Below are 19,113 nucleotides of genomic sequence, written 5' to 3'. Positions count from 1 at the left end.
AGTCTGCATTTAGCATTGCTGGCAACATAGTGAGTCCACATCGCAATAGGCTTCATTCTAATACAATAGAGGCGTTGATGTGTTTACGGAATTGGAAATGGGTTGACATCAAAGGTAATCAAAAAGAAATTTTTGTTTCTTCTACATTAAAAAATTAAAAAAACCTATTAACATATGCTAGTTGTTAATATTTATTTTTACTGTTATGTTAGGACTAGGGCTAGGATATGGTTCATCAATTTATGATGACAGTGATGCAGACGATCAGGTATTATAGATTTGTATTTTGTAATATATTATTTTTTTTCCTCTTCTTTAGTCATTTGTATGATAGTTAAAATTTGTGTACATGTTACTTAAATATCATCTAATTTATATTTTTCACTTGTTTAGGAGGAAATTGAAGACTGAATTTATACTTTTGGTGAAAAGTTTTGAATTTCATATGTGAGGTTCATTTCTCCATATTTTAATTGTATGCAATTTAATATGGTTTAGATTTTTTTTAGGTTTGTAATAATCTAAAATTTGTCTATAGGTTATTTGTGGGCTGCACATGGAAATGGAATGTTTGTTTGCTGGTTGTTGAATCTTGATAGTGTGATGTATTGAATCTACTAATGTGGATTGGGGGGGTCTTTTTGGTAGTTTGGCAGCTCATGTTTTGAATCTTTTAATTATAGATATGTCACATATTGTAATATATTATCAATGTAGTATGATGGTCTTTATGTTTAATATGTACATTATAGATTTAATTTTTTTTTTTTGATGGTATATTATAATTTGGAGAAAATGATAATAAGGACACAAAAAGGCACAAAAGTACAAAACCCCCAAACGGGGAATTCAGGTTTGGGGAATGGGTTTTATTCAGGGATTCCCCGAACGGGCTACGGGCCAGGATCGAGGTACCCCCTTGGGCTTTCGGGCTGGGGCCGAAGACAGGGTCCCCGACCCCGCCCGGCCCGTGCCCATCCCTAGTTAGTACTCAACTTCAAGCCGAGTCGACTCGACCAATTTAACGAGCTTCAGATGAGTTGAGTTGAGTCTGCTCGCGAGCTACTCAACTTGCCTGAGAGCCTTAGTCACTATGGTCTATGGAAGATGCTAAGAAGATCATTCATTGGAAAAATACATCTTCGAAACAAGTTGAAATCAGTTTAAAGCTCACTCGAGTCCTTAGACATGCATGAATTCAACTTATGAGTAGATCTATTATTGATGAAATCTTTTCTTATATAAAGCTTTATGTTTTGTAGCCAGGATCCTTACCACATGATGAAATTTGGTAAGATTATCACATTAATCATTCTCAGTTCTTTTTATAAGGGGATCAAAGTTCAAGTTTTGGCTTAAGTTGTAGATTCTTCTTGACCATGAACAAATCTTTTTCTATGGTTTTGCTATAATTTAATTAAACACCTTGGTCCAACGTATGGTTTAGCAATTAAGCAACAATGTGGGTCAGAGTGATTTTCTTGTATAATATTGTAACAACCATTACAATGCCAATTAAACATGATTTGAACTTCTAGTTTGGCTTGAAAATCTACTGTTAATTTGAGTTGATTAGAAGTATGGGTAATACTACACTAACAAACAAATCTCACAAACCCGACGTGACACTGAGTTGCTATTGTGATAAAATATTCTATTGTAGTTTATTAAATAATCAAATACAATAATATTACACCCTATATATATTTTCACTACCTTAAATTTACACATATACCCCTAACTTTATATACATAACTTTTATCACTCCCCCTTGAGCTGGAGCATATATATCTATCATGCCCAGCTTGTTACAAATATAGGTTACCCTTTTTCCAACTAGAGATTTAGTAAGGAAATCAGCTAGTTGTTCCCCTGTTCTAACATGCTTAGGGGAAATTAATTTCTGTTCAAGTTTCTCTTGCATAAAATGACAATCAACTTCTATATGCTTTGTCCCCTCATGAAAAACTGGATTGTTGGCTATATATATGGCTAATTGGCTATCACACCACAAGTCCATAATCCTTGGATCACCAGTTCCAATTTCTATAAGGAGATATCTTGTCCATATGAGCTCACAAGTTACTTATGACATAGCTCAGTACTCAGATTCTGTACTTAATCTAGCTACAACAAGTTGTTTCTTACTTTTCCAAGAAATAAGTTTCTTCCAACAAAAACACAAAATTCAGTCACAGAACGCCTATCTGCAGATGATCTTGCCCAATCTGCATCTGAAAATCCTTCTACTTTATTCTGGCCATGATTACTATAAATGATCCCATGTCTAGGAGCCCCCTTGAGATATTTCAAAATATGAAGAACTGCATCCCAATGAGGTGTCCTAGGAGATGACATAAATTGACTTACCACACTCATTGAGAAAGCAATATCTGGACGAGATACTGTAAGATAATTCAACTTTCTAACTATTCATTTATATCGCTCTGGATCATCAAACATCTCTCTATCCTCAGCATTCAATTTTACGTTAGGAACCATAAGAGTATCACAAGGCTTGGCTCCAATTAGACCTATTTCAGTCAATAAATCTAACATATACCTGCGTTGAGACAAGACAATTCCTCTCCTAGTTTGAGAAACCTCAACTCCCAGAAAATACTTTAAAGAGCCTAAGTCTTTCGTGTGAGATTTGGAAGCCAAAAAGATTTTCAAACTATGAATACCAACACTATCACTACCAGTGATTACAATGTCATCAACATAAACAACAAGGAGGAGAATACCAGAACTAAATTGCCTATAGAAGACAGAATGATCAGAAGCACTTTTGTGCAAACCAAATTCAGTCACTACATCACTAAATCTCCCAAACCAAGCACGTGGAGATTATTTCAAACTATATAAAGATTTCCTCAGTTTGCATACCTTTCCAGACTCCCCTTGAGCAACAAACCCTGGTGGTTGCTCTATGTAAACCTCCACAAGAAGATCACCATGAAGAAAGACATTCTTGACATAAAGTTAGTAAAAGGGCTAACCATAGGAAGCTACAAGAGAAATAAATAACCGAACAGAGGTCATCTTAGCAACATGAGAAAATGTCTCCGAATAATCAATACCATATGTCTGAGCATAACCCTTAGCAACCAACCGTGCTTTCAACTGGGCCACAGACTCATCAAGATTAACCTTCACGTGAAAACCCACTTACACCCAATGGCCTTTTTGTCACCAAGTAAATCAACGAGATCCCATGTACTATTATGCTCAAGAGCCAACATCTCTTCTTCCATAGCCCTTCGCCATCCATCATGAGCAACTGCTTCAGACACTGAATGGGGAACAGACACAGAATCTAAAGAGGCAACAAACAACTTGGAAGATAGAGACAATGAGTTATAAGAAACAAAAGAGGAAATATGTTAAGTATAAGAGTGCTTACCTTTACGTAGAGCAATGGGAAGATCTAGGTCAGAAAGAGGAGGAGTTGGATCCGGGGGCGAGGCAAGCAGTATGGGCAATGTCTCAAGTGTCTCAAATGCCGATACTGGTGTTAGTGTCGGTGCCACTTGCTGTGGTAGAGGGCAACGAGATTATATCTAAGTGACGGGAGGACGAGACAGGTGGAGAACTATAGTGAGTAATGGTATAAATAAGAAATCATCAATGACCAGAGAAGAAGATGGAATGGAATCGTCAACATAAGGAGTAGTTTCAAAGAATGAAACATCAGCCGAGACAATATACTTACCTAAAGTAGGAGAAAAACAACGATAACCCTTTTGATACTATGGGTAACCCAAGAATATACACTTGAGGGATCTAGGGTCTAATTTGGAAAGATGAGGGCGAACGTCTTGAACAAAGCAAGTACACCCAAAGATTTTATGAGCGAAAGGGAACAAAGGTTGAGAAGGAAAAAGAATGGAGTAAGATATTTGGCCAGACAGAATATATGAATGCATATGATTAATTAAGTAATAGGCAGTAGAAACAACATCTGCCCAAAACTTTTTAGAGACTTTCATATGAAAGAGAAGTGTACGAGCAACCTCTAGCAAATGATGATTTTTTCGTTCAGCAACTCCATTTTGCTGAGTTGTATACACACAAGACGACCGATGAATAATACCCCTGGTAGACAAAAAAGAAGAGAGAGAAGCAAAAAAATATTCTTTGGCATTATCACTTCGCAAAATTTTGATAGATGAAGCAAATTGGTTTTGTATCTCAGCATAAAAGGCACAAAATATAGAGAATAATTCAGAACAATTTTTCATAAAATATAGCCACGTAACACGTGAAAAATCAGCCACAAAAGTAACAAAATATTAGGACCCCAAATGTTAGAATGTATAACATCAAAAGGAGCAATAGCTCGTTTATTTTTTTAGGGACTAAAAGACACTCGATGGTGTTTCCCAAATTGACACGCTTCACAGTTAAGCTGTGACATTGACTGTAAACTAGGACATAACTTCTTTAGGATTGGATGAGGAGGATGACCAAAACGACCATGGAAGAGAGAGGAGGACAAATCATTGGTACATGCAACATGTGGCGGCACTGGGGTAAAGATGTCATCAAGCACGTACAAGCCATTTAAGACACGACCCTTACCAATAATCTACTTCACCCCAAGATCCTGAAAGATACAATGAGTAGGGAAAAAATAAACACCATAATTAAAAGCAGTAATGATTTAACTAACAGATACAAGATTAAAGGGAAAGTGAGGAAGACATAGAATATAGGAGAAAAACATATATTTGGTGGGATTAGTAGTACCACAACCCATAATCGGTACAGTAGACCCATTAGCTAAAGTAATAGAAGACAAATTAAAAAAAGGTGTAAATGAGGAAAGAATATCTATATCACCTGTCATATGGTGCGTAGCACCATAATCAATGACCCAGTTACGACTAGAAGTAGATACACAAGCTATCGGATAACCTAGCTGCGTTAATGTAGCAACAGTTGGTGGAATGGATGACTGGGGGCTAGCAAGCTGAGTGAGGTGAGCATACTCATCTGCAGATATAGTAACTTATGAAGGAGTAGGTAAAATACCATCTTGAGTGACAACATGAGCATATTTCTGATTGCTCGACATGGTTGGAGGCTTTCCATGTAACTTCCAACAATTCCTTTTGACATGACCTTCAACACCACAATGGAAACAAGTATGAGGACCATTACCATTGCCACGAGTACCCTCGATATCCTGACTAGCACCTTTGTTGCCTCTACTACTATTAGACTTCATACTAGCAAGAGCCGCATGATCTGGAGCAACATTATGAAGAGTCTCCCTGTCTTTAGATGCTTCTCCATCTTCCACTTTACTAACCTAAGGAAGAGGAGCATATACCTCCGTTAGAGAAGGAAGTTTGTCACTGGTAAGGAGTTGTGTCCGAACTATCTCATATTCTGGTCTCAGCCCAGCCAGAAAACACTACACCACCACTTGCTCTTCTTGTTCTTTCATTTGCACAACATCTGTAGTCACAGGGAATATAGCTCGTTTTTCCTAAAAGGCTTGCTTCACCTCTATATAGTATTCAAGTAATGTCTTCTCTTGCATATTTGCTCGATAAATCAGCAATAACAGCTTATAAACATGAGACAAGTTTTGTTTACTAGCATATAGAAACTCTAGGTACTTCCATAACTTTTTAACTGTATCACGATGATTAGTAACATCATCCACTGTGGAATCCAGAGTATTCTGGATCTGAGTAAACAATTTATCATCCTCCATGAGCCATTTCTTCCGAATTCTCCTAACACTCTCTAATTTCTTATCACTACCCTCTGGCTGCTTATCACTCTCTGTTTGAGGAAGTGAATCCGTAAGTGGATCCTCAGTCAAATGATCCCCCATGTCAATGCTAAAAACATATCTCCTAATAGTTCATCTCCATTAAGCATAATTCTGCTTTCCTAGTAACTTCCTATCAGTAATCTTTGCAGATGAGTAGACTAAAATTTTAATCACCACCTGTTTACCTTCCACTGCCATAGCTTAATCAAACCAACAATGATTCTCTACTAAGCTCACAGGGAAGATCACCTCTAATCACCAATATCCAGCAAACCTATATCACCAATTCACAACAAATTCACGACTCAAATCCAACACCACAACCAGAACAATCATCAAATAAACATAAAAAAAAGGAACACAATAACTAGAAACTATAGAATAATAAAAACAGATCACCAATTGGAAACCACAACCAAAAAACAGGAGACGCGACAGACTTAGTCGCCAAAAAAAGTAACAACAGTGAACAATGTCTCGCGAACAGTATCGCGTGAACAGTGTTGCATGAATAGTATCACGTGAACAGTGTCGTCAGCCACCAAACAAAACCCTAAGACCGGTGCTCTGATACCATGTGATAAAATATTCTACTGTAGTTTATTCAATAATCAAATAAAATAATATTACACCCTATATGTATTTTCACTACTTTACATTTACACATATACCCCTAACTCTATACACATAATTTATATCAAGTATTACCACTTCAATTCATGGCTTTGACTAGACATGAGCGATCATCCTTGGGGATGAATGAACATTCATTGTATAAGGAACAACCATTCCATGAGGAAGGAATGGTCGTTCTGTAGGAAGGATGGCCATTCCATCATAGAATGGTCGTTCCTCCATGTGGAATGGCCATTCCTTCCTACGAAATGGTTGTTCCTCATCCAAGGAACAACCATTCCATCCAAGGAACGACCATTCCTCCATCCATAATGGTCATTCCCCATGAAGGAACGACTATTTTTTAGTTCTAGTCGAAATCATTCTATGACAGTTCTGGACGGAATGACTATGCCTTTCCATGAGGAATGACCGTCCTGCATCCAAGGAACGGTCGTTCCATCAAAGGAACGACCATTCCTCCATTCATAACGATTGTTGGCCGTTTCTTAGTTCTAATCGAAATCATTCTGCAAAGTTTTAGGTGGGGTTGCCAACTTAGGTGCCACGTGGGGTTTGTGAGAGAAAGTTTGTGAGATGCGTTTGTCAACCTATCTTTATTCTAAAAATATTAGTATTCTAAACAGTGAAGTGCTTGGATTGGATTTCATGCTTCTGCATGCACATGTTACAACATGAAATAAAGCCTAATATAGGTGAAGTATTAAAAAAAATACACTTGACGATTGACAAGCAACTTTTAAGATTGTAGTGAGCCATATTCCCACCAAATTAATGAGGAAATCTTTTACTATTTGGCAAATTATTTAGGAAGATTTCTTGTTAAGCTTCATTGAGAGAATTTATATTAGGGCATAGAAAAATTATAAAATACACCAATAGAATAAGCATCCTAATAGAAAATACAAAGTACTGTTTATGTAAAAGCTAAAGTGCCATCTCAAGTATGCGCTCTCTATTAATCAAGACCTAGTTCATAGAAAATTTGTCTTTTAGTCTCATGAAATAGCACTTGCAATGGGTAGGTTGATTTAGTTCAACCATGGAGCCGAGGCGTATTTAAATACGTTACAAACAACATATTAGTCAACTGCCACGCTTCGTTGACATCCAGTGAGATCTTTTGGTATGAAATTTTTTGGTTGATTAGCTACCGGGATAATGATAATTTAGGAGTTCATCATTTCTGGCTTTTCTTGCTTTGTTTGAATCGGTGTGTTTTTATATTTGTTCTGTTTCATAACTTTATTGTGTTACTTCTGTTTATTTATGCATCAAAGTTGGTGGTCTTCTATCTGTAACATGTGAGAAAGGTACAATGGTATATAAAAAAGCAAAAGATTTATTAAGATTATTGTTTAGGGAACATTTCTTTGATATAGGATATTAGGGTCACAACAAATTATGCATAAAATTATCATATATTACTTTATCTTGTATAGTTAGGGTTAAGCTTGTAATGACTCTTTCTAACTTATATACTTGGAAAATATAATACATTAAAAACACATAAACATATTAGTAAAAGATAATGGGCTCGGAAATTTCTTTACATTAATAAAAGTCTCATGTACATAAGCTCAAAAATAGTAGATAGTGGTGCCATTTCCCTCCAACTCTTAACGTCCATCCGACCACTTCTCACATATTTCCTACAAAAACAAAGAAATCAACGGAGTAAATACTAATTTCTCAGTAAGTAAATCCGCTATACTAGCCTTTTCTCTCCATTGCTCACATTCTAATTTCTTTCCTTACGTTACTCTTCTCTGTTCTTCTCTATTCTTATCTCTCTGTTCTTTCTTTCTTTCTAATTTCTCAATACTTCTTCTTTCTTTCTAATTTTTCACTACTCAATGCCATGCACAAGTGTGCTGCACGTGCACAAATGCAAGAAGTGCACATTTTCTTTTCTGTTTTCTATTCTTTCTCTTCTTTCTTTTCTTCTCTTATGCTTTCTTACTCTTATTCTTATTCTTTCTTTCTTATTCTTTTACTTTTCTTGCTCATTCTTTCTTATTCTTTGCCAATTGGATTCGGTTGAGGTATGGATTCGGAACCCTGGTCGTGTGAGTATATTCTTCTTTCTTGGATACAACCCCCATCCACATGCACTCTTACGGGCTATATCAATTCTTCTTCTTATTCTTAGGCCGCTCACTGAAGGCGGCATGCAAGCAGGGAAATTCTTTTTGTCACTCACGGGTTCCCCATCGCAACGACCTATTCTTTTCTTCTTTTAGAGCATTCTTTAATAACTTTTCTTTCTTTCTCTTTATTCTTCAAGTTCTCGTACATTTATATATGCATGTATGTAGATGGCTCATGCTCGTTATTCTTTCTACATGCAAATGTTTAAATGCAAGGATGCCATGTAGCATAAAAATAAGTTTCTATCTACCATATACAAACTCATGTTAATTCATAAATGAATAAAACTCATACATACACTTCTCTTGGACATTTCATCAAACATATTGCATGCATAATCAAACTCTAATTTAGCTAAAATTCTATTTCTTCGCAAGCCACCAATATTGGAGTAAAACTCCCTTAAACAATTACTAAACCTGTCCAAAACAATACACTCCCAAAACTTCTACTCAACTCTTTCTAACTTCAACCAAACTTCAATTAATCATCATACAACCAAAACTACTTCTCATGGCTAAATTCTACTTATCAATAATTCATCAATTTCTCACAATCATAAGCATATACATATATGTAAAATCTCTACACACTTGATTTCTCAAATCATAACTTGGGTTGGATTTACTTACCTTGTGCTTGAGGAATTCCACTAGAATCTCTCTTTCTTTGGTAGACTTGTTCTTTCTCTAAAACCCTAAGCATAAACACTATAAGAATTCAACACTTTTAAAAATCAATAATACTATACTTACAAAGATTTTCATACAAAGTGATGTGACAAAAAATGAATGGAAGAGTGAATATCTTTGTAAAATTTCTTTATAAGTGTAGTATTACTCTTTAAAAATTAATCTCACATCTATTGCAAGAATTATTGCCTTTGGGTGCTTAGGATCAAATCTCTACCAAAATTCAACCAAAAGTCCTCTAAAATCCCTTGGAAATTTGATAAAGAGATGAGACAAATTGAGAGTGGAAGTGGCGTGTGGGGTGTAGAGAATGATAGGGTCTTTGTGCTTCAACCCTTAATATCTCATATAATATGCATTCTTTCCCATTTTGCCCTTACACTTTATAGAAAATTCTATCTTTGTCCCTTAGTCATTCACACTATTGCCCTTACCTTCATTACATTCTCCATCAAATTTCCTTATTTTTCACTCCCCACATTTATAACTAATTAGGGGTAGAATGGTCACTTTGCCCCTAAGGAAGATTTCTCTAGAATTTTAGTCGACTCTTCGCCTCGGCGACGATTTTTCTTCTCCTCAGCGAAAAATTCCAGGGTATACGTCGTCGCGGCGACCAACTTCCTTGGCCGCGGCGAAGTCTGCACTTCCCAAATTTTCAACCTTTCACCTTAAAGTAAACAACACTAAAGCTAACCAAGCAAAATTAAAGGACATACAAACATAACTAAGAGCAAACAAGCAAGAACAAGCTACGTACCTCTACGTACCTCAATATGAGCGTTACAAAGCTTAGATATCGTAACACTTTCACTCTTTAATTCACACAATGGAATATAATATCTTACCTTCTCTTTTACTTTTCTCTGCAAATTTAATAAGATTGTGTTTTAATAAACACAGCAACACACAAATTTGTTACGTGTCCTTGTTACGTATGTCATTATTTTTTCAATCAAACTCTCTTAAAATAGTTATTTATGGAAACTAAATAATAAATTACTCGAATAAGATAATATATAAAATTACTAATTATATTCATCCATCAATCAACTTCAAATAAATGTCAACTCTTCTCTTTCATGAATGGTTGACAGGCTCATCATCATTAAAAAAAAAAAAGAAAAAAAAAAAGAAAAGAAAAGGAAGTGAACTCAATGAATAAACAAAAAGAAAAGTTAGAAAACCCCCAATATCTTCTTCAAAAACCTTTTTCCATTTTGACAATATTTGTTGCCTTTCTGATCCACCTATTTTCAGTATAAAATGTATACAATATAATTATAGTATTTGTTTTGTTTATAAAATATTAAAGAATTACTAAACATAAAATCTATTAATTCAACAGTACTCATTATTATCAACTTATAATAAATGAAGCAATATTATCTTTAAACTTACCATAATATTTTTGTAAATTATCATGGCCAAATCAACCACGTGATTTACATTTCGACCTTTATATGTCTTGGAAACTTCATAATAACATAAAATTGTCTTTTGGGTGAGAGGAAAAGTTGTCCATCTCCTACCATACTATTCAAACTTGATACAATTTTTTTTTTTTTTTTTTTTTTTATGGGTAAATAAAAAGATGAAAAAGCAACTCTAAAGTCTAACCTAAGGAATCGACAGATCTCTTTGGCCTATGGGGCCCCCAAATAACCAACTCCAAAGCAGTTTTTTGCGAGTCTTCCTTTGGTGGAATGGCCCAGCTCGCTGCATGTCTTTATTAGACTAATCGCAACCATTCATTGTTCACCTTCCTATTTTCTTTAAATATACTATATTTACACCACTATTTTATATTATATTTATTACATTATACGGTATATATCATAATCATATAAATTTTTAATTATTTTTAATTTTTAATATTATAATAAAATTTATATGATTATGATATACACCACATCATAATATAATAAAAATGATATAAAAGAGTAGTATAAATATAATATTAATCATTTGCTTTTGGATCTGACTTACTGTCTCGTCTAATTTAATATCTTATTGGATGGGCCAATGGGAATGCTGTGATGAGTTTTCAAAGTGGTCCAATAATATTGCAGAGCATGGACCTTTATAAGCCTAACAAACACACTTTCATTTCTCGGAATTGTACGTAATTGGGGGAGGGAATATTAGGTCGCCACTTGTGAAGCTTCCAAACCCATTTCTTTGCATCGAGGCTTTTTTCCAGTGTGGTACTTCCTATTTCACAATAATGTGTATCTCTCAATCAGACCATAGGATGCCTCCGCTTGTATCATCATCAATCAAACCATCTAAATCAGGCATAGTATAATCCTCAATCCACTTTCATTTTATCACCCACATTTATTTTTAAGATTTTAAATCTAATTTATACAGTATTATTAATTATTTGATTAAATTCAAATAAAACAACATTATGTTAATTTCCTTCATTTTGATGGAATGATATAATCGATTTTATTACTGTTTTTTTTTTTTTTTTTATAATTATAATCTAATCTAAATTTAAGAATTTGATTGAATATTTTCAATCAAATTAAAACATATCAAAATTTTATAGACTAACCAACATTTTCGAATATACACTAAAATATACATATTTGTTTAATATATTTAAAGAAACTTTTGACATAGACAAATACAAATTTAAGACCGCGGTTGTCTAATTATGCAATACATTATATGATCAATTTTAACATTTCAATTAAATTTCGCACCGAATATATAAAATCAAAATTTGAATTAAAATTTAAACATGATTGTATACACCTCACAACATTGAATCATTTCGACTTTCCAATTTTCAAGTAGGCTAGCTCTGAAGGAGCACCCTTAAATTCTCGGAACGGCACGCAGCCCTAGGCTTCTTTTGCGCTCCACACGCCTCTTCTCCACTCTTTCTCTCAAACAGAATTCTCTATACTAAACGCCATGAACTGAATCATTATTTTTGCTTAGCTCTGCTCTGCGCCAAATCCTTATCCTCCAATCTTACCAGTTTTATGTGAATGCGTGATCCATATAGACATACTGTTTCGTCATGTATATAACTGCGTCTACTTCAGCTTCTTCTTTACTTAGAGCTTCTAGGTCAAGACTCATTTCTTCTTTATCCTCCTTTAAGACCTCATCATCTTTGCCTCCCAAAGTTTCTCCTTCTTCTTTCGTCGCTCAACGATCTCTTAGCTTTTCCTCTGCCGGTCGATCTTTACGCTGCTCTGTCCCTCGCTGGAGCCACGGTGTCGATTGGCGCTCACCTCTTAGTCTTCGCGCTCAGATCAGAGCCGTTGCTCCTATCATCGACCGCCTTGAACGCACCTTTGCTACTATGGGTACTGTATTGTTCTTAGCTGTCACTTTCATTTCCGATATTTTTGGAATTGTGTTTTGATTCGATCAGCTAAGTTATTTTGAAGCTAATCGATAACCAGCTGTAGATAGTAATCATTAGAAGAGAAATAGATTTGGGAAGCTTTTTGTTAGTCAACGCGTTAGTTGCCTTGAGTTACTATGAACTAGAGTTTAATTTTAATGTATTTATTTAGTAATTATCTATTACTTTAATTTTTTCTAGTGATTGTGTTTATATATTTTAGTTAGATTGTGTAATCATAATGATTTAATGAGTAGACATGGTAGCTGAAGTCCTGCTTAGTTATTAAAAGGAATGGTTTTCATATTTGATGTCTTTGTAACTCTCATTTCTGAGAGCTGTTGAGCCATTGATTGGTTTCGTTGTGTTTTGATATCTATCTTATCTTGGGATTGTGGTATCAGCTACTGAACATGCGTTCAAAGGGATCTTGACCAGTCTTCCAAAACCTGGAGGTGGCGAGTTTGGAAAGTTCTATAGCCTTCCTGCCCTTAATGACCCAAGGATTGGTATTTCTCTTCAGCTTTCATATTAGAATTTAGCATAATATACTTCTAAGAAGGTCATTTTCACCTGGTACATTCATTGTTTCTTGTGTATCTGTAACAGATAAGCTACCTTACTCTATCAGAATCCTTCTTGAATCTGCAATTCGTAATTGTGACAATTTTCAAGTTAAAAAGGAAGATGTTGAGAAAATTATTGATTGGGAAAATACAGCTCCAAAGCAAGTTGAAATTCCATTCAAGCCTGCTCGAGTTCTTCTGCAGGTATGTCATGAATCCTGATTTTCCAGTTGTCATATAGTGTCATCTTTTTTAAAAAATTTCTCCTCATTTTTTGGCAGGATTTTACTGGAGTACCGGCTGTTGTTGACCTTGCTTGTATGCGTGATGCCATGAACAAGCTTGGCAGTGATTCTAACAAGATCAATCCTTTGGTGCGTGTCTCTTTGATCATTTTCATGCATATTCAGTATAAATATAGCCAGTTATATTGATTTTCATTCTGCTTTTGCTTATTAGGGGTGCAATTTTTGTTGTCATGGGTTTAAAAATTAGATTTCAGCTCATCTTTATGCAGATGCATATTAAACTTGATTAAATTAATCTATTAGATTGACAATTTTTCATGATACTCAATAAGTGTAATGATGAAATTGATTTTGTAATTTGTTCTTAATGTGTACTATTTTCAGTTCTTATTTTTTGTCTATGTAGCCACAATTGTGCTGAATTAATGATCACAAAGAATTGTGTAAATATCTTTAATGATCACAAAGAATTGTGCTGAATTAATGATTAAGATGATATATTTAGCTAAAGGACTTTAATTTTTTTCAAAATTTCTAAAGTTTAATACTACCTTCTTGCCATGTATACTAAATAATCTTCTCAGTGCCTAATTTTATGGTTTCTTATTATGCATTTCAATTTCTTGCATGCAGGTTCCTGTAGATCTTGTTGTTGATCACTCAGTTCAAGTTGATGTAACAAGGTCAGAAAATGCAGTTCAGGCGAATATGGAGATTGAATTTCAGAGGAACAAGGAGAGATTTGCTTTCCTTAAATGGGGGTCTGATGCTTTCCATAACATGCTTGTTGTTCCTCCTGGTTCTGGTATTGTGCATCAGGTAGGTTGTTGAACCTGATATAAGAATTCAATTGGGGATGTGACTTGCTTCATAAGTACATGTATTCATGTTACAGACTTACAATGATAATTAGATGTTATTTCCTTTTTGTATTCTGTTTTCTTTTGCCTGCTTTGTCTCAAAAATTGAATTAAAATGTCTGTTTTAATTTATGAATGTACTAAAGTTTCAGTTGGCATTACTTTCAAGTATGAATTCTGTCATAGACTGTACTTCTTTTATAAATTTGTCATAAAGTGAGTTGACATGGAGTAATTTCAGGTCAATCTTGAATATCTGGGACGGGTTGTCTTCAATAATGATGGCATACTATACCCTGACAGTGTGGTTGGAACTGATTCTCATACAACCATGATTGATGGGTTAGGAGTTGCTGGCTGGGGTGTTGGAGGTATTGAAGCAGAGGCGGCAATGCTTGGCCAGGTAAATGATACCATGAATGGTGGTCAATGTTGTTTATTCCCAGTATTGAATCAGGATGGTTTTGTGTTTTTCATGATATCATAACTAAGAAATGATTGTGTTTGTTGTGATGCTTTCAATACATTTTTTATGCTAAATTCTTACACAGAGTTGAGTGAACTTGAAATTAGATTATGTTAAAGAATCAACTTACTGGAAATTGGATTAACTGCTGGTTCTCAACTTTAATGGTATCGGGATTTTGATGTGTGCCTAAGTGTCTTTATATAATTGCATGTATAAGTCTTTTTACCTTTTGTTTTAGGGCAGTACTTCTAGCTTTCCACTATTAGTTTATTGTGCTCCTTATAACAAGTCTATTGAGATCTATAGGTTCAGTGAGAGTGGAGTATAGGAACCTGAAAGTGTGTTGCAGGGCAAACCTTCTGGTAAAATAACAATGCAATGACTTTTAAAAATTAATTTTTATTGATTCGGATATCTTTTTGTTTATTCTTTCGCTTGAAATACACTGTCCTGCTTATTCACATTCTGTTGAGTATGAGTGCACTTGTAGCATCGTTTTATATCTCTTTCTGTTTCTGATGTTATATTTTCTGTTACTGACAGCCAATGAGCATGGTTTTGCCCGGTGTTGTTGGGTTCAAGCTATCTGGAAACTTGCACAATGGGGTCACAGCTACTGACCTGGTTCTAACTGTGACACAAATGCTGAGGAAACATGGTGTTGTTGGCAAATTTGTTGAGTTCTATGGTAATTTACTTTCATGGAGCTGAATTGAACTTATGCTCATTTGCGATGCATGGATACCTATCTGATATAAGTTTTCATTTTTGTATGCTCGTATAGGGGATGGTATGGGTGAACTTTCGCTGGCAGATAGGGCCACTATCGCTAATATGTCTCCTGAATATGGTGCAACCATGGGCTTCTTCCCTGTTGATCGTGTTACTTTACAATATCTCAAGTTGACTGGAAGGAGTGATGAAACAGTGAGTAAAATAATTTATCAGGTGGTTGGAATTGTAAAATATAAAACAGTAATGGCTTACTTTTCTTCAAATTTAGGTGGCAATGATAGAAGGTTATCTCCGAGCAAATAACATGTTTGTTGACTATAATGAGGTAAGACAAATTTTCCCCTTCTTTGCCTAATTCTTATATTCAGAATGAGCTATCCAATATTGTTTTAACTTTTTCTTCCTTGCTTATAAAAATTCAGCCCCAACAAGAAAGGGTGTACTCTTCATATTTAGAACTGAACCTTGCTGATGTTGAACCTTGTATTTCGGGACCAAAGAGGTGTGTGCTTAGTGCCTTCTACTGACTTTACCTCTCAAATGCAAATACTATCACTTTCTGTACAGCCACTTGTAACTGTCATTTTTCGCAGACCTCATGATCGTGTTCCTTTAAAGGAAATGAAGGCCGATTGGCATTCATGTCTTAACAATAAAGTTGGATTCAAGGTAAATCTTATGCCCATCAAAGTTCTTTTTATGTTGCAGCCGAATTAATATACATGTGTTGATTTTGCTAATGTAATAATCAGTTTAAATTATTCTCCTATAATTTGGTTCTATAGTAAATTCTGTTTTATTTTCCTTTTATTGCTTTCTAGTAAATTTTTACCATTCTTCTAAAAGTCTTATCGTGATGCAGGGCTTTGCTGTACCTAAAGAGGCGCAGGAAAAAGTGGCTAAGTTTTCTTTCCACGGACAACCATCAGAGCTTAAGCATGGAAGTGTTGTAATTGCTGCAATCACGAGTTGCACCAATACATCAAACCCCAGTGTGATGCTTGGCGCTGGTCTTGTTGCAAAAAAGGCTTCCGAACTTGGTCTACAGGTAAGCATTGTCAGATTTATTATGCATATTAGATTCTTGTCAACCCCATAAATAAAAAATCCCTACAACATTCAATTATTCTCAGCCTTTTTCTCTGCTATAAGGATGCAAAAGCTAATGTATTAATTGCTGGGACTTCTGTGATGAATGCTTAATTAATTGTTCACCAGGTCAAACCTTGGGTAAAGACAAGTCTTGCCCCGGGCTCAGGAGTCGTTACTAAATATCTACTCGCAAGGTATTTCATAAAATTTATAGGAATAATAGTTTTGGAGAGAATGTTATTGCTTTATTTCTGTTTATAATGAGGAAAAGGAAGTCTAAAAATTTTGGTTTTACATGGTGCAGTGGACTGCAAAAATATTTAAATCAGCAGGGATTCAATATTGTTGGATATGGCTGCACCACATGTATTGGGAATTCTGGAGATTTGGATGAATCTGTTGCCTCTGCTATTACAGAGAATGGTATTGTTGAAATTTAGTCGTAAATTCTCTGTAACTAAGGCCATATATAATTCATGTAACTTTAGCTTTAGCAAATTAACTTATTATGTAAGTTTCTTTCACAAGTTTCATGTTTTTACATGTTAGTTTCTTAACTTTCCCAACTAAATTAGTTGTCTTTGTGCAGACATTGTAGCTGCTGCTGTGCTTTCTGGGAATAGAAATTTCGAGGGTCGTGTTCACGCCTTGACAAGAGCTAATTACCTTGCATCACCTCCTCTAGTTGTTGCCTATGCCCTTGCTGGCACGGTATGTAGTTGCAATTGGTCATGATGTCTGAGTGTTTTCCATATTCAGAAGAATTAATACAGTATTTTCCTAAATGCCAAAGTGAATACTAAAAACCTCAGAAAAGATGGGTATAGACTTGAATGGTTAGGTGATTAGTAGTCATATGAGAATTGACAATTGCAGTAATCTCTTGTTTCTATTTGTGTGAGAGGAATCTTTCTATTTCATTTCAACTAGGTAACATGTGACCCTTTTCCAGGTTGACATAGATTTCGAGAAGGAGCCAATTGGAACGGACAAGGCTGGTAAGAGTGTTTATTTCAAGGATATCTGGCCAACTACCGAAGAAATTGCAGAGGTAGGTGATCTCAAATTTGCTTGTCATGTTTCTGAAATACATTATCTAATATTTGACTATCTGAATGAATTAAATTACTCTGTTGCCTTATAGGTTGTTCAATCCAGTGTGCTGCCTGATATGTTTAGAAGTACTTACGAGTCTATCACAAAGGGCAATCCCATGTGGAATCAGCTATCAGTACCGGGTGGTACCTTGTACTCATGGGACACTAACTCTACCTACATCCATGAACCCCCATACTTCAAGGGCATGACTATGGATCCTCCTGGAGCCCATGGAATCAAGGATGCCTACTGCTTGCTTAACTTTGGTGACAGTATCACAACAGATCACATTTCTCCTGCAGGAAGCATCCACAAAGACAGTCCAGCCGCTAAGTATCTCCTTGAGCGTGGGGTGGAGCGCAAGGACTTCAACTCTTATGGTAGTCGTCGTGGCAATGATGAAGTGATGGCTAGGGGAACTTTTGCAAATATTCGCATTGTTAACAAGCTCCTGAATGGGGAAGTGGGCCCAAAGACTGTCCATGTGCCAACAGGGGAGAAACTTTATGTGTTTGATGCTGCAATGGTGAGTTCCTCAGTATTACATCCTCGTACAATTTTTCTTCTTGATAGTATTTTCTTTCTAATTGATGATCAAGGTGTATATGATTACGCTGAATTGGATTGAAAACTTTTCTTACTTGATACATTCTATTGTGTAACTTGATCGAACTTCATTGTGTCACCGATCGTCTGCAGGCTTCACGGAGACGAATAATGGTGCATCGGTGTTTGATTGGTGTCAAAGTGATTTAGGATAATTACCAGAGCAATCGAGGAAATGAACATGGGTATTGGACCCAAAAACCATAGAAGCAAATTTAAAGCAAAACAAAAAGCTCTATGTCCCAGTGACCAAAACTCACTTCCCTTTATAACTGCAGTCTCAACAAATTCCAGAGGTATGTTACTCTCTGGCATGCTAATCAGATAGTTTGCATGCACAGAATAGCTTATTGATATGACAAAACATGAAAAGGCCAGAAGAAAACAAACGGGAAGGCTTATGTATTTGATTGACATGGTGGTTGGCCTGGTGTCCCCAAGAATGAAGTTGCTCTGAAATACGTTATTGGAAGAACTTCCAAGCCACGCTCCAAAGAGAGCTGAGTAAAATTGAGATTGTAGATAAGACAGTTGCTGCTGTTGTGTGGCTTGATATCACAGAAACTGCTGCACCGGTCGTATCCTTGTTGCGATTCAGCACAATTCTTCCAACCCAAGCTCTCCTGTTGTGGTTCTTGAAGCCGAGAGCGGTGGTTTGAGGAAGATTAAGGTATCTGTAGAGGAGGAAGAAATGGTATGTTAACATCATGAGCAACCCAGGGGGCACAAGTACCAGATCAAGGTCTTCCTTGCGGAGGTACATTGTATCTTTCCTGGAGATTTGGGATTTGAGTGTGTC

At 35.6% G+C, this 19,113-nt stretch overlaps 1 protein-coding gene across 1 annotated transcript; it reads left to right on the top strand.

The window, feature by feature from the left end:
- Nucleotides 1–12,070: 12,070 nt before the first annotated feature.
- LOC116129334 (aconitate hydratase 3, mitochondrial-like) lies at nt 12,071–18,336 on the top strand. Its single transcript, XM_031415078.1, has 17 exons — nt 12,071–12,599; nt 13,045–13,149; nt 13,250–13,410; nt 13,488–13,580; nt 14,088–14,273; nt 14,556–14,717; nt 15,327–15,471; nt 15,568–15,710; nt 15,787–15,843; nt 15,941–16,020; nt 16,112–16,187; nt 16,381–16,566; nt 16,737–16,804; nt 16,915–17,033; nt 17,200–17,321; nt 17,563–17,661; nt 17,755–18,336. The coding sequence occupies exons 1-17, from the start codon at nt 12,308–12,310 to the stop codon at nt 18,334–18,336; spliced, it is 2,676 nt and encodes an 891-aa protein (XP_031270938.1). The 5' UTR covers nt 12,071–12,307.
- The last annotated feature ends 777 nt before the right edge of the window (nt 18,337–19,113 follow it).

The sequence above is a fragment of the Pistacia vera genome, unplaced genomic scaffold (assembly GCF_008641045.1).
Source record: "Pistacia vera cultivar Batoury unplaced genomic scaffold, PisVer_v2 Contig210, whole genome shotgun sequence".
NCBI lineage: Eukaryota > Viridiplantae > Streptophyta > Magnoliopsida > Sapindales > Anacardiaceae > Pistacia > Pistacia vera.
The sequence above is the reverse complement of the archived record's forward strand: the minus strand, read 5'-3'. Positions and strand labels throughout refer to the sequence as shown.

Excerpts from the sequence above, each read along its gene's own strand:
- LOC116129334 (XM_031415078.1), top strand. The coding sequence starts at position 12,308 with ATGTATATAACTGCGTCTACTTCAGCTTCTTCTTTACTTAGAGCTTCT. Across the intron at positions 13,581-14,087 it reads CTAACAAGATCAATCCTTTG|GTTCCTGTAGATCTTGTTGT; the intron begins GTGCGTGTCTCT and ends TCTTGCATGCAG. Across the intron at positions 16,021-16,111 it reads TGTATTTCGGGACCAAAGAG|ACCTCATGATCGTGTTCCTT; the intron begins GTGTGTGCTTAG and ends CATTTTTCGCAG.